Here is a 21,117-nt window from a genome sequence, read left to right as displayed (position 1 = left end):
TGTCTTGCAGATCAAGCCTCGTCCTTGATACTCGCCTCTTTGATCAGCCACCATCGAAGTCCTGCAAAAGGATCCGACTTATTGGGTCGCTACGTCGGAGCCTCTTCTCTTTGGGACTCTGGAATGAAATTCCTCTCCTCTATGAATTCGGCCCGAAATAAATTTCTTCCTCGTTAATCCGAGGATTACGCATGGAGGGAATCGGCGGACCGGAAGGCGCCTCTCAGAGGCGATCAGCTGATCGACCGGAAGAGTCGCGGCCATTCGTCAGCGCTCTTTCCCAATTCGCTCCACTCCACCTCGTAAACTACCCCGACTGTCAAACCTCGGCCTCCTAGGAAAAAGGGGAAAGAAGAACATTTATCGAAAACGCATTTGCGACGAGTGCGAGTGAAATATCGGACCAGGGCCTCCGTCAAGTATTCGCGTCGCTGAGCGCCGGGACGGCTCGACGGTGATTTACATCCCTCCGAAATTCGCTTCCATTTGGACTTTTCAACCCGACAACTCGCTCGAAACGGGCACAAAGTGTCCCTCGAATTTTCTTTTTGTTTTTTCAAACTCCCCCCGTGTTACGGGATCCCCCGGTTTTATGAAAAATCGACGCTGATGCTTTCATTCTCCGTTCTCTCGTTATTGGGTAATTGATCTTCCGCTGCGCCGGGGAAGGCGCTCCTTAAATATCCCGTCGAAAGATGAGGACATTAATTCCGGGGAAGAGTGGCTTAAGGGTGTAATTTTAACCGCGACCTTGTCCCAGATACTGCCTCCGTATTTTTAAACTAATTTTTTAGTCCATGGACCCTTTGAGGGGAGCGAGAAAAATCGCGAAAAATCGCCAAGGTTATTTTTGAGACGTTTTCCGGGGATCGGAGGCTTGTTAAGGGCTTTTCTCGTCCTTAAAACTCGCAGGCCCTTTGAGAGGGATCGCATCCGTCATTCGAGCCCTCGCTCTCGCCTTTTCTGGAAGGTGGGCTGAAAAGAATCGCCGCCATTGGGGACTCCTTGATGCCGTGTTGGGGATGGATACGTTTCCCTGGACCCAGCCTCGGAAGTGACTCTGACTTCCTTGAGACCTTTTCCTGGGTTTAATGTGATTTTTTTTTTTCTTTCCACCTTTCCCTGCCTCCTTGCCCCGTTTTTGCGGCTCTTCCGGTTCTTTGAGGCTTGCACGCGGGATTCCTCAGGGGTGGTCCTCCCCCGACCACGGACAAGTCGGTGAATAGTTTCAAAGCTGCCCTTCGAACATCCCTTGACTGCTCCTTCCCATTTCCATGTCGCGAAGTCCTTTTCGAATGATTTTCACTTCACTAATCCTGCCGCGGGAATTTTCTCGCCAGCCCTGCGCGGGAAAATTGAAAATCGGGAACATCGGGTGGGAAATCAATTTCGCCAAGTTTTTCGGAAATTCGGTTAGAGTTACCCCGTAAATCCGACGTCGCAGTAATGTCCCGAGGAATTCTTCTATGAGGGAAACTTTTCTTCAGGGGATAACGGAGGTGGAAAGTTCGCAGGATTTACTGCAGGCCATTCCGTAACGAGTACTGGAATCCACCGGCCTGGTTTATGGAAAATTCCGTAACAAGTATTCACGTTGAACAGGGAAAATTCATCCCCCGTTTGAGGTATTCCCTCTAAGGGGTGGACATTCTCTGTAAGAAGGAATTGAGATCAATTATTGTCTCCAGGCGGAAGACGATTAATCGAGTCGATGCGTCCTTCCGCGAGGAGATCTGCGAAATCACGGGACTTCCTGGTAACTTCCGATTCCATTATGCCGGCGCAGATCGGAGATACTAGAAGACAAAACAATTTCCACTCGAGTACTCCGAGCTTCGTAAATCTTTCCAATCGACAGTTCCTACAGGAGGGCGGAAGGGTCGGGAACGTCGAATCCGAAAGAGGGACAGTTCTCATTAGTCTCCTGAGATCTGGGAACCTCTCGACCCCCATTGTCTCGGTGACTGAGACCTTCAATTATTGGAAGATCAAATCTCGCGAGACTCCCCTTAAAAAATGTCTCCACCTTCAATTATAAGGAGATCAAATGTCCAGGTCTTAAACCCTGAGAGTGTCGCTGGCTTTTCTTTTATTCTCTAAATCTTAAATTCATTTCTCTTGCTCCTCCAGAAGGACTGACGAGGGATTTAAATCCCTGGATCTTTGATTCGCTAAAAAAAAAATAAAGAAAATCCTGCGACGCTAATAATGCCATTTTTCAAATTTATTTGTGTCATTCAAATCTGCTGTCCGATGCCTCTCTGCAGTTTCGCCAAGTAAATGAATATATAAAAGGGTCGCAGGGTTTTTTTTAGCCGATTGAACGTTGATTACTCTCGTGGAATTTAATCCAAATTGTTGGAGAGCTCGCATTCGAGATCGGACGTGGAAGACGTCGAATCGCTTCGAGGGTGCTCGCCTTTTAATGGGCTTGCCAGTCCATTAACGCAATCTGTCAATACAGAGAGGGAGTGAAAACCAATGAAGGGAAAAATGAGCAAACGTTCGATTTGGCCAGTGTCGAATATTAAACCGAAACCTCGGGATCCCGGGAGTCATCGGGAACGCCTCGTCGAGGATCCTTGACGATCCTGATATTTTTAATATCTCTGATATCACGTCTATTCGTCCTTCCATTGCCAGTGGTAACTAGCCCGAGAGGTAATCTCCTCAAAGGGTGGCAGGACTAATTGATCGCAATACCCAGGAGATCAATCCAATCAGCTCCAAAGGACGCCTCCTTTGGCGTCTCGGATGCTCTTGTCATTCATGTGATATAAATGATTAAAAAAAAAAAAAAAGATCACGCGAATTCGCTCAACCAATCGCACGTATAAATGGCGAGGAGCTGTCGTCTGAATTTCCCCAGGAAAAATATGAATTTGCGAAATTTGCGAAATTTACGAAACTTCCACTTCGCGGCGGAGGAGCGTCTAATTTCGCCTATTAATTTCCCGGATCAATTCCAATCGTTGAAAGGGGGAATGTCACGGGAGCGAGGGGGGGCAGAATTTAATTTAAAGTAAAGTTCCGTCACTCCCACTCGGTATGCACCTTCGATTATTAATCGGGATGCTTCGATTCCACGAGCTATCCTGAATGGCACGGGGCGAATCGCGTATCCGGGAAAGGCGCGAGGAAAAATAGGGAAAAGGGATAAAAGGAGCCGCTTTGTCGGCCGAGATTCATTCTCATCTGCGAATTGGTCCTGGCAGGTGGAAATTCCCGATTTTCGAGGGAAAGTATTCCTCGAGTAATTGTCGCCTTAAATTCCCGAGTACCCTCGAACCACCGATATTTCGAGTTTAACCTTACTCGTGCATTCGCTATGCAGATAAATTGCACCGAATCCTCTTAACGGACTGCTAAGACTCTGATAAATTGACTTGTCGTATGTCAGTGTCCGCAGTTTCGTTCGACTCATTACTTATGCAGGTCGTCGGCCCGGAAGTAAACTCGGGCGAAGATAATTTCCGGGAGAAACGCGAGAACTTCCTTAGCGAGATTATAAGTGCCTTATCAAAGTTTAATTAATTCCCGGTTTTACACGCGGTCACACCTCTGCGATCGAGATTAATTCTGAAAAAATCTCTTTCTCTCGTTTCCAGACACCAAAATGGCGGGGATGGACCCACGTGGCGGTGACACCAGCCCCACTTATCAGCCGAGGTAGGACCTTATCAAGGCATTAAAACTTCACCATTCATCAGGCGAACTTGATTAAGGCTGGACTTCCCCTAATCGAATCGCGGGATCTTTTCGACAGTGGGAAAGAACTTCTCGCAAAGCACTTTCCCGCAATTTTTCAGCTTTTAAATGAAATTACTAAATTACCTTTTTAAATTTTTAATGAAATTACTAATATTTTCCCGGGGTCAAAGGGGCCATTTTGTGTGCCCCGTTGTTTTTTCTCATTTTCCTTATTTATCCTTGATTTTCCTCGATTTTTTAAATTCCTTTCCGTAACACTTGCTTTACGACTCAATTCACGGCTTGATTAAAACGTGACGGTAGTCGAATCGAACGCTCGTTAATTCGACGGGATTGCCGAGGTATAGAATAATTAAGTCCTCGTCAAAGAGAGGGAGAAAGAGAGGCAATGAAAGACGGCGCATCATGGCAACGATGGGGGGAAAGAAAAAAGATAAAGGTGGGAAAAGATATTCCCTGGTGCCGATTCAACGAGCACCCTCCTCGATTTTCTCCGTCGTCATCGCGCACGTTCGACGTCCTATCGGAAGCCTTCGTGCGAGATTTTCTTTTCAAGGACTCTTCCGTGATATTGCGTTATTACGGATCGATCGATCTCGGCTGGAATTTGCGGCGCCAGACGCGGAAAATTCGTCCCCGCGTAATTCCACGTTCCTCGATTTTTTTTCCCCTTAATTTCTGTACATCCCCAAGAACGCGTACTTATTTCACATCCTTATTGAATTTTGAATTTTCCTAACAAATTAAATGCCAGATTAAATGCCGGGCGTTAATAAATTCAATATTTCGAATTCCATATCTCGAGAAGAAATTAGGCCTTGTCGGTGAAGCTCGGCGAATCGATAAATCGAAGAGGTCTTCGTATCTCGATTTTTCCGAATTCCGTATTACGCCAGGAAAATGGTAGGAAAAATCTCGAATGAGAAGGAGGCATTACCCGCTGGATGAATGGAAAGCTCGGGCGGAAAAAGGAGGAGAATCGGATTTCGATGGTAAACAATGGAGGATTTTTCCTGTTATCTCAATATTTTTATTAAAGAGAAAAATGATAAAGATTCCATTCTCGGGAATTGCGACGTGTAGAAAATATTGGAAATTCACCGGTAATCGGAGGATTTACTATTTTGCCGTTTTTTTTTTCTCTTTTTCTTTACAGGCAGTGCAGGACACACAGCGTCGGGCTGCCGGCAAGGACCTCCTTGTTGCAGAAACCTCCACCCACCGGAAGTGACATCGCATCCCCGATACCTCGCCGTCACTCTGCCGCCCCCACGGTACTTCCGATCTAAAGCAATTACAATAAAACGACAACATTGCCAATCGTTGGCTTTTAAGACGTCGGACATGTCCTAAAACGTCAAATCCGCATAACGAACCTCCTTGGACTCGAAATCCCTGGGGAAAAGTTCCTCCCACTCGTCAGATTCGACCGAAACTATTTTTCTCCATTTTAAAAAGCGAACAATTATTATTCACTATTTTGTATCATTATTTACTACAGGGTATTTTATATCATTCGCGTCAATATCGAGGAGATCCAATTTTAGGGGCATTTCGAATCGAAACTCTGTCGCTCGATGCCTCGTAAAGGCCCTATTCAGGATTCGGCGTTTTATCGCGGATTTTATCACTGCTATCATTAGGACCGACTGGGATCCACGTCGCGGTTTAATTCCGTCTGCATGCGTTTGCTTTCAACGTTAAATGAATACCTCAACGGAGCGGGCCAATTAACTGCAGATTAGGGAAATGCACCGTTTAAATAGTCCGGAATATCGAATCCTCGTTATCGTCCCGGGTCCCAACGAGGACTCGTCTCGGGGATGTACTCGACGAAGGTGGTGTCCCTATTCCTCGGGGTACAGGGACATCTCCCAGGTAACGAGAAGATCAACCGAGGAAATCGGGGATTTACTATCCCGGAGTCCGGGATTTTAAACCGCGGTTAAATAAATGCAACGAGCCGGTGTAAAGAGGTCGGAGAAAACTAACGAGAAGTTCGACCCTTTAAAATCAAGATCTGCGGTTAGATCAAATGTTTAAAAATAATCAGCGAGTTATCTCGAGTTCTCCTTTCCCTGGATTATTTTTACACGTCAGGGCGCGCGGCGTTAAGGCCCGACCTGGTAATAAAATTAAATATTACCTTTGAACCCGTAACGAGCGGTACTCGGAGTTCCTCCGGACTTTGACATAAAAGCCGAAAGAAGCGCGGTTAATGTCGTCCAACATTGAATCGGGTACTTTGGTGTAACTAGTTCCCAAGTTAAGAAGTACCAAAGGGTAATAAGGGGCTTTAGCGCGGCGAAGCATGGCGGGTTATTACTAGGATTAATTCCGTAGCTGAAGATAAAGTACATATTAAAAAGTTCTTTCAACGCAGGTGGCGCCTCCGCCGATTCCTCTCCGACCACCAGAGATCCCGAAGAGAAACAAGAACGAGCGGCCCATCCCGATCCAGAAGCCAACCCCGAGATTCGAGCCGAACAAGAGAGATGACAAGGCGGCCGAGAGTGCGCCGATTTCCGCACCGATTTCCGCATTTCCACCGCGAGCTAACCAGACCTCGATCCAATGGCGCCAGCCAGAGCCAGCCGACAAGAAGCTGATAGACCTGGACGCCTTCAGGAAGAACGACAACTACGTCCTGGCCTTCGAGAAGGAACCCCAGAGCGCGAAGACTCAGTCCTTCGTGGCCGACTTCGAGAAGGCAGACTTCGGGAAGAGCGACGAGAACGAGAGACAGAAGTCCAACTTCGAGGAGCTGCAGAAGGCGTCGAAGGACCTGGAGAAGAGGTTGCAGGAGAGGGAACACCCGGTGTCCAAGTTTATCGACCAACAGAGGAAGCCTACGAAGAGGCCCCAGACTCACCTGGAGAAGGACAGGTGAGACGATCGGGTGGCGTTTGAATTCCAGATTCCGAATTTGGAGTGACTTTTTCATTGGACTCCTCAGGTCTCACCGAGACAGGCCCTGCTTCGAGGACCTCCAGGGCGAGCAGCAACTCCAGCGCACCAAGTACGAGGCTGACATGGAGAAGGCGAGGATCATGCTGCAGAACAGCCTGAAGAAGGAGAAGAGCGCCTGCGAGAGGTTGGAAAAGCTCGATAAACTGGAGAAGTTGCCCAAGGCTACCCAGACGAACATCCCTCCACCTTTGAGCTCGATCTGCCAGAGTCCGGTTCCCAAACCCATCGGGACCAGGCAGGACAGCACGGTGTCATCGGACAGCTTCAGCCAGACCAGTTCTCCGAGTTACACCAGCAAAACCATGGACGCTCCTCTGCTGCCTCACAAACACGTCAATGGCAAAGTTCCAGGTCATTATCTCATGAACTGAACCAGAAGCGCGAACGTTATTTCTCCACCCTGAAGAAGCCGAGCCCGAATTGCTCCCGATCAGCTGATCAAGACTCTCGATATCAAAGATCAAATGGGACTTTTATGGGCCTTAGGTAGAGCTCTGGCGCCGGATATGGAGAACCCACCTGGAAGTCCCATCACGAAGTCTATGAGCACCCCTGCGAGCTTGCAGACCATCGTCAGGTTCCACAACGGAAGCAACACCTCCCTGCACCACAAGGTAGACCCTATGGTCCCCAGGACTCGCAGGCATCGGGTCCTTTGATGTTATATTTATACAACGTCCAACTATGGCGCTATTTCGGTCCATGGCCTTTACGAGGGTTCTTGGTCGTGGCTTAATTAATGAGAAGCCTTGCGCGGTCCCCGTTTCCAGCGGAAGGGAAGCTGAGAGTTTGGCTTCCGAATTTTCAGGAAACGTGCCTTATGAAAAATGTGCCTCCCGATTTGTATTCCGACTACTTATCGCATATGTCCACTAGATGATTTTAATTTTTTTTATATATCGTGTATCTCGACTCGGTGATTTTTCTTTTATCATGTATATTTTGACTAGATCATTTCTCGGTCGCAGATCATCGGCAACATCAGAAGGCCCAGCAGCCATTATGTCACCAGGGAGAGGCTTCGCTTCAGGTTCATCCAGGTGGTCGTCAACGCGGTGGCTCTCCTGGCCATTGCCGGGGGCTTTGCTGCTTACTTCAAGTGTAAGTGTGGAGGCAAGAGTGTACTTTTGCTCGGTACACAGCCCTCTTCGAGGGATCCCGTGATCCCACGTGGGCGCACCTCCGGCGGTCCACCCTGGACCACTAAAGGATCAATAGTCACCACCTCGGGTCCTCTTCCTCTTCCGTGGCTCGCTGATGGACAAATCCGCTCTTGGGGGGAAAACTCTTCCCGCTAATTGCTCCTCTCTCCCGCGGTGCTCGGCTGCCGGTTTTTTACCCCTCCGGGGAGGGGATGTTAAATTTACAAGCGACAACGGGGTTCGCCTCGAATTTACCGAGCGTGCATGTAAACTCCGGGGATTGATTTAATTGGAGGAATCCCATTTGTCGCGGTCGCGTACCCGGAGCCCGGATAATCCCGGGGATATACTTTGAAAGCTTCCCTGGGGGTCGCCGATACAGGGTGGTAAGTCATGGACCCGACGTTTCGGTAGGTCTTTCCAGGGACCTTTTTGCGATTGCGCGATCATGACGTATCCTAATTGGAATATATTACACGGCCGACCCTTGCGAGCTGTAAATTTAACACCCTGTCGCATCCCTCGGGATCGTCGCCAGGATGGCCGACCCGTTAAGGGAGGGTGTAACCGGTCAGCCCTCGAATTTATAGCCTCATATTTTAGGGAGGAAAGTAAAATTAATCAGCGATCACGATTCAATTGTAGAACTCTCCGTCGACTTTGTGACGTCTACCTTCCTCCCGAAAATTGAATACACTTGAAAAAAAAAAATTGCATTTTTATAGTTTCTTGAGAAATTAGAGGATTTATTTTTTATATTTCCTCGGGATGCTCCGACTTCCTTAGGAGTTAGGACATTTTTTTTCTTCGTTCACAGGGTATCCGGCACATCTCGTGAAATTCGAGAACAAGACCCTCCCCGATCCGGGGGTGGTTGTGATCTCGGAGCCAGTTAGATTGGAAGTGGAGCAGAAGAACCCAGCTCCGGGAATCTGCCTGCCCGTCATTGTGACGTTTTGCCAGAATCACAAGGTGAGCGTTGATTAATTTAAAGTACCCTGAAATCGGTGATACGGACGTCGTACGTAAATATAAAGAAGTATTAATAGAAATCGGACCAGACTGGCCGTGCCCGATAAGGAGCCCGTCCCTCGGGCGTTATCTCTCATTTTTATGTCCAGCACGACGTCGGACATTAGGCGCACGCGTTGGTGCCATAATTTTGTGGTCCCCGCTGTTTGCTTCCCTTTTCCTCGCCTTTTCCCGGTGACAAACGCGCCAGGATTAGAGGACCGATCCCACCCTCGAGTCCTCCACTCTGAAACGTTGGAAATTAACCGAACATTACCCATGTCCGGTATATTAATTTCAATTTAAGTACTCTTTTGGAGTAACATCACAGCCTGGTATCTAATCGGGAAAAATTCCCTTAATCAGCCGGACTTTCGTGAATTACCACCCGAAGTCTTCGACTTGACTTTCGACTTTGCGAGTTCCACTTTCGACCCATTTCGCGAGTTCCACTTTCGACCCATTTCGCGAGTTCCACTTTTGACCCGACACCTAATCCGAGCCTAAATCAATTTCCCCCAGATCCCGTACAACTTTACCGTGTTCCCGAATTACATGGGCAACTTCGGCCAGCCGGAAGCCCAGCTGGAGCTGGAGCTTTACAATGCGGTGGTGGACGTGAGGTGTTACGAGCTGGCCGCGTTGTTCCTCTGCACAGTGTTCGTGCCCAAATGTGGATCCAAGGGCCAAGTGGTGCGGCCCTGTCGCAGCCTCTGCTACCGTGAGTCCATACCATTCCCGAAAATCCCCGTAAACAATCCCCTGCACCCTGTAACCCGATTCTGAAACATCCACCATGACTTTTGAAACACTAAAAAAAAAATTACGTATTTAGAATGCAAGGGTTAATATTTCTTTTTTTTTTTTTCCAGAGACCAAACGGCGTTGCGGATTTTTCTTGGAGGTGTTCGGACTGAATCTCCCGGATTACTTGGAGTGCGACCTCTTTCCGGAAAATCCGGACGCTGACAAGTGCGTTGGACATCTGGAGGTCGTCGAAGCTGCAAGACGCGCCGAGAAACATGGTGAGCTTTTTGCAAAGTTTTCTTTTTTTTTTTTCTGTGCATGTAATGTAAGGGGTTTTCCGATTATCCCCACATCTTTTGGTAGAATTAACGCACATTATGCACCCCTGCACCGCATTTCCGGCGCGGATATTTGCGTCGCGCGAGCGGGCCTTTGTCCGCGGTTTCGTTGCAAGTGCGAGTGCACATCCGAGTTTCCCGGCGAGAATGGCTCTAATTGTCGCGCCTACTCAGAGGGGCTTTGTTAGGTGCATTGTTACGTCCCGATGACGCGTCTGCCTCTCGGATCAGCACCAGAGAGGAACCCTCTCGATTTTTCGCGAATCCCGCCGAACGATTCCCCCCCATTCGAGAGGACTGAAAGGGAGCTGCGATCAGCTGATCGAGCTCGAAACGTCAGTCAAAGAGACTCGCATGAAAAATTAAATCCCATTCACCGAGGAATTATCGCCAGAGCACTATCAAACGGAAAAGTGGAAAAAGACATGATCTTCTTATTTTATCCATCTCCATGATCGAGATCACGGAATTTATCGAGAGGATTTCAGGGTTTATTTTATCCACCTGTGGTCTTCTTTTTGGGGCCATTGTCGATGAATCGGAATTTTTTACCCATTCTCCTTGTCCGCCTCTTCGAGATCGCTTATTTTATCTCCGTTCCCGGACAGATCGCGATTAAGTATCCTGGAATTAATCGACTGCCTGGGTGGACCCGATTAACGGAAGCGAGATTTCGGGAGCGCCCCTGGAAACGAGATTTGTCTCCAGCTCGTCGAATAAATCGCGGCTCCGTCCACCCCTTTTTTTTTTTTTTCTAGGGAGATCGGAAATCCTCCCTTCCCCGTCGCCGATGAGCCCGTTCGCGGTTCGATTTTTCCTCTTTCCACGGACTCAAAAGTGGAGTCTGTAGAACCGAGTCTATAGAATTTTATTCGACAATCCCGATTCAGCCCCCCTCCCACTTTAAGCTCGTTCGGCTCGTAAAAAGCGTAATAAAAATTCACGCTCGCGTATATACCAATTTCTCTTCGGTTTCTTTTTCTTTTTTCATTTTCACATGGACTCCGTGAAATCAAAGTTATATATTACTCCGCGATCGTCCTTTAAGTCCCCATTGCAATCGTCGCACGATGTCATCCCTTTCTGGGGGTAATTTGAAAGCCTTCGAAATGCGACGGAGGAAAATCGGAGGAAAAATCTCCAGGTCCATCTGGACGTTTCCCAGGGGTTGGTCCATCCCTTGGAAGACTGTGAGTTTTTTTTATTTCTCGGGCCCTGTTTAGCGACATTTTTTTTCTGGTTTCCAAGAGGGGGTGAGGGGCGAGGATCGATCACGTCGAACCACCCTCGAACACGGGGACGTTAGATATCGGCCACTTGGAATAAATCAAGCGTGGCTCGCCCTTTCTCGGGGGATGGAAAAACTTTCCATGATTCCCGATCCTCCCAGTCGAGGATTCCTAGAAATTTCCAGTCCAAGTTTCGAGAAGAGTCGCCAATCGAATTCCGAGGGCGAGTCGGGGTGCATAATGAGGTCTATCGATCTCGGATCGGCGAATTCCAGGACGCGAGGGTGGACCGAGGCGTTTACACCGGTGGTTTATCGAGTCGGCTAATTAAATCCATCTGTCCTGTACATGCAACCCTAACGTGTACTAATTCGACGTCATACCGTAGAAATTCCAAGATTTTCAAGAATTACCCCGAAATGCTTTAATTTTCGGTGCACCCCCTGACGTTTGGTTTCTCTTGCACCGAAATTAAGAAAATTCGGAGGAAAGGTAAATCTCGCGTTAATTAAGATTTAAAAATGCCAACCCTTTTTTTGGGAATTTCTTGAGCCCGATCTGTCGCCCGGGGCGCAATTAAAAGCTCTCGGCTCATTAAGGATTCAAATGGCGTGCCGCAGGATTTAAGGGGACGCCGAGGAAATCCGCGATTCGGATTTACAGACCCACGAGATTACCTCCTGGATAGAGACTCCCTTTTATTCCGCCAAGGGGATTGCAGGATAGCGAGTCGATTGAAAAATCGTCGCCTAGAAAATCCCTGACAATCGTTTCACCTGGGGAGCATCCAGATATCGTCTCTTGTAAGAGTTACCGCTGTTGCGCCGCGAGCGAACCGGCATATGCAAATACGCGGTCGCGGTTTATACACCCTCGAGGTTTCCACAGGCGTGGTCGCACGTGCAACCGTACTGATGGAAACGTAATTGCAAAATCCATATTAAACTGTCTGGTGACTGCGTAAACACCTGCGCGCCTCATCCGGGCCTCGTTTGTGGGAATTCGAAGGGCAAAGCTAGTGATAGCAGGTCCCCTGGAAAAAAGGGACAAATGAGGGAAATGGGAAAAAAAATAAGAAGGGGATGAAAAATATCCGGGAATAATTCCCCGCCCTGGGGACTTAGACTCTTCCACGGTGGAACATCTTCTACCGTAGTTTTTCCTTCTCTTGGACCTTTAACGCAGTATGCACCAGTGGCTTCCAATGCGACGGAACCAGATGCATTCCGGTCGATTGGAGATGCGATGGCCATGTGGACTGTGCGGATAAGAGCGACGAGCTGGGATGCGGTGAGTGCACTTCGACGAGTGGGCCGGCAATTGCCGGGAAAAAGGGGAAGAAAACGGGAATGAAGAACGTTTTCGCCAAGCCGCTCATCCATTGCGGGGAGAGGAGGTGCATGTCTTCGTCCCACATATGCGACGGCGTCATGGACTGTCCCTGGGGCCAGGACGAGAGGAATTGCCGTAAGGACCACTTTATCCATCCCTCTTGAACGTTCTCTCGGTGAAATCCTGGAAATTTCCTTGGAATACTGTGATCTTCCGAATTCTTTAATCCTGGTCCAGTGAGGCTCAGCGAGAGGAACGGCGACGTCGGCAAGGGGAGGCTGGAGGTTTACCACGCGGAGAAGGGAGCCTTCTTACCGGCCTGCGTGACGCGGTGGGAGGCCACATCGGCACAGGCCATTTGCTCGTTTCTGGGATACTCGTGAGTAAAGGAATTCCTCGAGATTACCTCGGAGTCTCCCGGGAATTCACTGGCTCTCCGTTTACCAGGGTCGCGAACTCCTCCACCTTGTACGTCAGGGGCACCAACGTCACCCCCATGGAGGAGAAGGTGGAGATCCAGCAATGGCCACTGGCGCACAAACCCCATGTGAACTTGCTCAAGGAATTTCAAGGATGCACCGAGCAGAAGGCGCAGCAGACCGTCGAGCTCACGTGCTCCGAATACGGTAGTCTCGGAGGATCTTACATCTCCTTTTACTCCTGGAAAATCGACGTAAAAAGACGAACCGGGATTTTTCAGAGTGCGGCAGGAGGCGCCACAATTATGGGAATCTGAGGGCTCAGCCGAGGATCGTCGGCGGGGTCGAGTCCGCACCTGGTGATTGGCCCTTTCTGGCAGCTCTCCTAGGAGGTCCTGAGCAAGTCTTTTACTGCGCGGGAGTCCTTATCGCCGACCAGTGGGTCCTAACCGCGTCCCACTGCGTGGGGAAGTAAGTAGAGTTCCTTCGATATCCCGATCGATCGATCGATATCCAGTTAACGACTCATTTCGATGCCATTCCTCGTCATTCTCATGACCTCGCAAAGTGAGCAGGTCCGTCGCGAATTATAATAATTTCCCCCCCTTCCCCACGACGTCACGTTCTCATTCTCACGCTCGATTTCTCTGGGCCACTGTGTGTCAAGGAAGAAATCTGGCAGTTTCAGCCATTCCGATGTGTCTGGCTGGACCATCCAGCTGGGCATCACCAGAAGACACGCTCACACCTATCTAGGCAGGAAAGTCAAGGTGAAGAGGGTGGTGCCCCACCCCAACTACGACCAGGGCGTCCCCCACGACAACGACGTGGCTCTTTTTCAGGTACCTCGACTTAAAAGGCCGTTAACACCTCAGCCATTAATCCTTATCCCGCCTTGATAAGCAAACCTCATTTTAATCCCAGCTGGAAAACCGAGTTCAGTTTCACGAACACCTGAGACCAGTTTGTCTACCAACTGCGGAGACCGATCTCACCCCTGGCACCGTCTGCACGGTGATCGGCTGGGGAAAGAAAGAGGACACAAATGGTAAAACTGATATTCTCATAACTGATTGATGAGTATTTTTTAATTACTCGCATATTTATTATGGACTTCCGAAATGACGCTCTCTGTTAAAAAAAAAAAATTTACACTTTTTCTCCTCTAGCCTCGGAATATGCACCTGCTGTCAACGAGGTGAAGGTCCCGGTGCTGAACAGGGAGTTGTGCAATTTGTGTCTCGGGCACAAATTTAATGTCACCGACGGCATGATGTGCGCTGGGTACCTGGAAGGAGGGAAGGACGCTTGCCAGGTAATTATAATAATTTGTGGTGATTTGGGGTAATCCATGGTAATTTAGAATATTTTCATTGGGCGTGGATAACCGATGTCCAGGGTAATTTTGGGTGGATCTCTATTTTCGGATTTATCCCTTTTTAGGGGGATTCCGGGGGACCGCTGCTGTGCCAGGATGAGACTGACCAGGAGAGGTGGTTCGTTGGTGGGATCGTCAGCTGGGGCATTAAGTGCGCCTATCCGAATCTACCTGGAGTCTATGCCTACGTCCCGAAGTACGTGCCCTGGATTCACAAGGAGATCGCAAAGTACTCCGAGAAGGACAAGGGGTAACACATGGGGAAGAAGGAGGTCTCGAAGAAAAAGAAATCCCAGACCGAAGAGAACCGCGGTCGTCTTACGAAGTGGCTGGCCGAGACGGCAGGTCGAACGATGCACGGCTATAATTTTGAATGAAAAATCAGGGGAAAATGGGGAACGAAAAAGAGGGCTTCCAGAGAGAGTTCCATGGTCGTTTTTCGAGTCCATGTACTACCGGAGGTGGTGGGAATGGTAATTGCGTCAATTGAATCGATGCGCTCCCATTTATCCCGAGTTTTAGGCTCCATGGGGGAGGTGCGTTATTCCCGGAATTTTGTAATGTAATTTAATTAACGCATGGATTGTTCAAGAGGTGATTACGGTCCACCAGGCTTTGCGGAATCACGATTTCCAGTTTGTCGTTGTATTTGCATTTTTTGGGAAAGAGAGGAATTAATCGGACGCCTCGTCACCTCGAATACGGGGGACGCATCAAGGGAACTCCAGGGAAGGTGACATGAATATCACTTTTTATAATCGGAGATGACACGTATATGTAGATTAGGACTATCTAGAGCCTCGTTTAGAGTATACTGTAGAGGGTAGAATCATTCGGACGGAAAGGTGTCGCGAAAGAACGGCGCAGACGAGAAAGCGAACAAGAAATCCCCCCCAAAAATCGGGCCTTCCACTTTTGTCGGGAAAAATTGAATTTTTTAATCTTTCTCTTTTAACTTGCAGCAGTAAGTGCTTCTGGAAGTCTCGGGGAATGTCGAAATTGGTATTCTGACGGAATTTGGTGGCGATTCTTCCGCGCTTTCTCGGAGAAAAGAAAAAAAAAAATGAGATAATTATGCAGTACTCGGTTCTCGACCGATTTCGAGCGGGCCACTAAATGAGAGATTCGGGAAATGTCCGTCTCCTTGAAAATGAAATATCGGAAACATAGTAAGATTACGTCAATCGATAATCGCATGCACATGAGAGGGGGTCCTCTCATGGGGCGTCCTCGTCGTGGCATGTGATAGCAAAGTTCAGATAACGTGCGGCCGCGGCCAATAATTTCTAGATTCTCGAATGCACCAAGTACTTTTGGTATCGAATTGGATCTAAGCCGATAATCGCGCGCATGTGATGCGATAAAATCATTTTCTATGTCGTCGGTAACCAAAGATTATCAAAATGCGCCACGAGGGCCACAAAGTGGCGGTACTGTTCAGGTCTGCAGTTAAGACGATCGTTATCCCGATTTATGAATTTTTCCACGAGATATTGAAACCACATATCCAGTAATTTCACGTTGCAATTAAACCCCGACAACGCAAACAATAAAACGAGGAAAGCAGTGAAAATAAATCGCGCAGACGTAGTGCAGAAAATTTAGTGTTGCAATTATTGCATACATGGATAAGGGTTGTTTTAACTGCACTCCCGGTGGATTAGGATATACACGCATACACTATATATGTACTCTAGATAAAATTGCATATAATGCGAATTATGTAATTTAGGTGTAAGGTAATTATTAAAGTAAGGTGTAGGTGTAATTTTAGGTAGATTAATGGCAGCGGCAGTAACGTAAGGCATTCGCAAACTGCATATGTTAATCTAAGTGCAACATAGGCTTAACCATTCTATATATTACAATAATCTTGTAATCGGTAAGGAAGTGTAGGATAGGGTTGCGTGATCAGAGCGGAATTATTCCGGCCAGGAAAATAGTAAAGAAAATTCACATTCATGGAAAATGTAATTCTAGTCTCTTTAATTTCTACAACAATAGTCAGGACGTATTTATTACCTCAGTGGGTCTCTTCAGTGAATTATTCCTGATTTTACAGATTTCGGCAGTTAGTGGTCATTAGACATGCGGAATAGATAAGTGTAAATAATTTTCCTGGACGGATTTTCCCCTGTCACGAAATTATTAATAACCGTAGAGGTCAGATATAGATTAGATGCTTGTAGGTAATTAGAATAGCACTTTAGGCAGATAGTGTTAGTACACTTCGGAAACATGTTGACTGAATTCTAGGGATAATGCACTGCACCAGCACTTTTTTGATCCGCACTCTAAAGAATAGTTTTTGAAAAGATATACTTTATATGGGATATTGTTTATGGAAAATAGGAGCCTTACTAATTGACTTAGACTTTTTCTAAGCGATAAGACGATTAGAGGTATTGTTGGTAATATCGGTGACAACTGATTTTAGTTCCCTCCGATATTTTTTCTAGATAAATTTGGTAAATTTCATGATTTAACTTCGTTCGAAACGTCTACGGATTTTACGGGATTTCCTCCGGATAGAATGTTAATTTCTTACTAAATTAAAAATTAAAAGGCTGTATATTTTTAAATTAACTTTCCAGATCTCTTTATTCTCGAGCTTTCGCGGCAAATGAATTCTCCGACAATAAGATCAATCTGACAATAACTGTCTTCCTTAGTATCCAGGCAACACTTAGTTGTAAAAAGAAAAAAAATGTAATAATAACCGACAATACTGTGTGAACAGACAATAAATAGAATTAGGCAATGTTCCATGATGGACAATAACGTACCGATTAAGGTTTAGAATAAGCGTTAGCGATAAAACAATATATTAACATTACTCGGTAATTGTGTAAAAACAGTCAGTAACAAATTCTGAATTAAGGGAAATTACACGATTGCTAATCACACGCCTCGGGCTGTGATTAGCAATTACAATAAAAATGAGCGAGCAAGAGAGGATCCGATTTTGGAATGCGCACACACCGTGCAGAAAGTTTGTACATAATTAATGTAATTGACAATGTGTTAAATATTCACTAACCGACCTACGAAGGAAGGAGTGAACACACATTGTCAAATTCCGTGGATGTGTCGGCGCGTGTGCTTGTTTACGATTATTTAAAAAATTTCGTTGCAGATAATTCGAGGTATAAAAAAAAGTCGTACGTTAATAAGTGTTGATTATTTAGTAATAATTAGATGTTGTATATTTCTCGATTTAAGTCGGCGTTGGAAGAAACTGAAGAGGCTATTTTACCGTTGAACAAATTTTTCGATTCGGTTGAGACGATGTTAAATGTTGTCGCTACAGGTGCAATGAATGTTTACTAGTGTTTGGAAATTGGTGTTTTGCGTGTAAACGATGTACAGCGATTATATAACGAGATTTCCGGGATTAAGCGAAGAGACTATTTTCAAGGCAGGACCGATCGAACTCTATTCTCTAAGTCACTATTGATCGGATTTAGTAAGACAACCGAAGGTGAGAGTTAGAAGTCAATAACGATAGTCAATTTAGAAGTAGCCCCTAACGAGCGATTTCGCCCTAAACGTAAGTTCCCACATCGAGGACCCCTCGTTAATGTTACTATTCTTTTTTTTTTTTCAACCTCCCAATCGCATATCTTCCGATTTTATAAATCAATTTTAATCCCGGCGAGAGGATACCTTAATTATATAATTTATACCGAGGTTCCTTATCCTTTTTTTTTTCTTTCTTCTCCACTTCGAGCGTTCGTTGCTTCCTAGGTGTCCCTTATCTATCTAATGTTAATTAAGAAATTTATTAAGAGAAACTATGCACAAAATGCCCGGTCCAACCGAGGCGACCGCTCTTCGAGAGAAACTATAAGGTATCGCAACTGCTCCTGTCAAGTCAATGTCAAATAGCTGATATACACGATATAAATGTGAATATACTTAGATTAATACATGATAACGCGGTATATAAAAGTAGCGTTAAAGAAATGCCCGGCTGAAAGGCAATGTCGTAGGTCACGTTTGATATGAATACATGTCCTTTGACATCTCGTGAAAATGACGACAAACGTCAAGCAAAGCGGTTTTGCCTTTCTGCCACGTGGGCGAGGCACTATATCTGTAGCGTAAACAATTAAAAAAAAAAATATATATAACAATTGTCTCGAGTAAAGTGAAAAATCCAAATAGTCGCTAGCTTGTAACTTGACATTTGGCGAGATATGGCTAACTTTTATCGAGTTCCTGCCTAATCTGATTTTCCCCGGGATAATTGACACTTTAAACTGCACGCACAGTCGGAATACATTAGGGTAAAATGCGTAGCAGTTAGTACATGGTTCGATCGACTATTCGTAAGAGGAAAAAGAATTGCGAATTTGGAATTAAGTACCCACTTGTAACGATTAGTTAACGCTAACGACCTCTCGTGCTCTCTACATTGTACATAGTGAGTATGTATCGCTTCATATTCCGCCTTCCACCGACGTTCCTCATGTGATAAGGGCGTCGATCAGCTGATTGGGAAGAATAAAAGGGAAATAATATGTAAGATCAACAAACTCTCATGACGAACGATCGGCAGGGGTTGTGAGGCATTTAAATGTGATTGCTTCTCGTGCACAGCACAAATCCTAATCGTACAATCAGTGGTCGACATTTACTATGTGTAAGGAGATCGCGTAATACATGTTACAAATATTATATATATATGATTATATGACAAGGGGGAGGCGCCCCGGAAAATCTGACAAATAGAGTAATGTTTGTATGTTGGTATATATATTATATATATTATAACGTTGGATGAGTAGATCAACTGTCAGCTGTCATCTGTCGCCGTGATGGGCACTCAAGCTATCGTTGTAACGCTAATTGCTTCATCGGACACGAATAATGGGCACAGAGTAATTCGAGTAATTACCTGCACCGAGACAAAAAAAAAGTGTCACTGAACCAAAGAAATATTTTATTATTTCCATGAATAATTATTAGGCCGAAAATAAATTCTCATGTTTCCGAGTTTACTTGCGGTAAATAATTATTGTTTGAAATAAGAGAGTATTTATGTGGTACTATTCAATGATGGTTCAATGACACTTTTCTTCTCAGGGTGCGTCCTTCTTCTCGCAAGAACACTCGGCCTTTAGATACGTTTATTATTACCAATGAGATATAGTAAATGTCAGTACCGCAAAATTCAAGTCGTTATGGTCAAAGTATTAATTTCTTTGAGAAATTGGAGTAATAGTCGGCGCAATAGTGTTTACGCTTGCACTGCCTTCCCTTTTTTAGCGTAAAAGCCGAGGCGACTGTCGAACAATTAGAGCAAGTAGAAGAGCGCTAAATTGTATGTCACTGTAAACCGTGTATTCCTTAAAAGAGACCTTAGAATTAAGCGGTGCTTAATGCGAGCTCACTCTTGCTGGCCAAGAGTTAAAAAAACGTCTCGAGAAAGAGAGAGAGAGAAGAATCTCCGAAAGCTCTACATACAACAATCTAGATACATATTTAGCGAAACCCCTTTTAAAGGTGCAACAGTGCCGCTAAATGCAGAAAGATTTTTCAGAGAAATCGGAGCTACCGATGAAAATACCAGAACATAGCCTAGAGAGAGTAATATATTGTTCTAACTCGAATCTGGAGCACCTATTGCTCTTTTATACACCGATTGTTAGTGCTTAAGAATAGAGGGTCGGGGTTGACAATTCGACGGTGATTTTTCGGGATTCGCCCCGATCGTTTCCAGCCCCTAATCGTTTGGTTCGATAAAGGAAAAAAAAAGAACAATGTTTCCTTTTTTCTAACAATTCACATTGACGATCTCGACGTCAAAAAGGAGTGACGGAACGCACTTATTTTTCTACCCCGCTTCCTTCTTACCGAGTCGAGACTTTGTCTAGCCTGAAATGTACTCGTCGTCGAAATGCTAATTACGATAACAATTAAGCGACTATTCTTGCAGATCGTGGTACCGCTCGGTTCGACTATTACACGGGGGGGAATATTAATGACAAAGTGGGCTCACTGGTGAGGTAGCAATTTTGATAGCAATTATTGTCAGGAATCGCACGAAACATATCTGAACATATCGAGAATAAAAAATGTGAGAGAAATATTAGGGGGTGGATTTCACCCCCGACTTCCGGCCGAAGCGTAGCACGATTAGCAAGGGTATCGATTAGGAATTAAGAAACGAGCACTGGAGGAATTTTATCGGTAATCGAGGCATGATTAGGGGAAAGGGTTGATATCAAGTGAAGGCTCGTTTCAAATCCGTACAAAAGTGGTACACGTTACACGCAGGTGCGCATACGTACTCGTATAGTTCATTAGAGCCGGTGCGGACAATTACACGAGGGGGATATTATTATACGCGTACAAGAAATCTATATAAATGACAAATATTGACATATGATATATATTTATGGAAAATGCGTGTTGACGAATAAATTATGTATTGCCGATGTAAACCGAACTGGGCTGTCGTTGATTGTTTCCTCCCCCCGCGGCTGTTCTTCGTCTGAGGTCATTGTAATTATTTTTTCCCTCTTCGATATCATTACGAGTCTGTTGTCAACATAAAATAAATAAATAGGCCGTCGTTGAGAGACGTTTGTCCATTTACAAGATCCATCCACCGCGTTTCGGGACGAGATTGACGTGTCGGTAAATTCATTCCCTACAAGATCGATTCTGAGCTCTCTTCAGCATGGCCCTGTTTTACCATTACTCGATATTCTCTCCAGTTCTCATTCGTAGATACGAAAATCTGGAGGAACCGAAAATTGATCTTCTCTTTCGTTAGCGAAAGCAGAGACCAAGCAAGCTAAGATTCTATGTAACGAAATATTTCCACCCTAA

The 21,117-nt window shown here is 45.9% G+C and overlaps 1 protein-coding gene across 1 annotated transcript; it reads left to right on the top strand.

Moving 5' to 3' along the window:
• Positions 1–3,616: 3,616 nt before the first annotated feature.
• On the top strand, positions 3,617–14,567 carry LOC105698685 (atrial natriuretic peptide-converting enzyme). Its single transcript, XM_023434057.1, is given in 17 exon segments — positions 3,617–3,669; positions 4,868–4,985; positions 6,095–6,597; positions 6,668–7,032; positions 7,168–7,295; positions 7,650–7,782; positions 8,641–8,795; positions 9,357–9,555; positions 9,707–9,859; positions 12,334–12,615; positions 12,718–12,859; positions 12,928–13,106; positions 13,181–13,370; positions 13,588–13,741; positions 13,824–13,947; positions 13,997–14,214; positions 14,343–14,567. Coding segments are annotated over 17 exon segments (3,285 nt in total). The 3' UTR covers positions 14,532–14,567.
• The last annotated feature ends 6,550 nt before the right edge of the window (positions 14,568–21,117 follow it).

Source organism: Orussus abietinus, unplaced genomic scaffold (genome assembly GCF_000612105.2).
Source record: "Orussus abietinus isolate OABI.00-Male unplaced genomic scaffold, Oabi_2.0 scaffold12, whole genome shotgun sequence".
Taxonomy (NCBI): Eukaryota; Metazoa; Arthropoda; class Insecta; order Hymenoptera; family Orussidae; genus Orussus; species Orussus abietinus.
The sequence above is the reverse complement of the archived record's forward strand: the minus strand, read 5'-3'. Positions and strand labels throughout refer to the sequence as shown.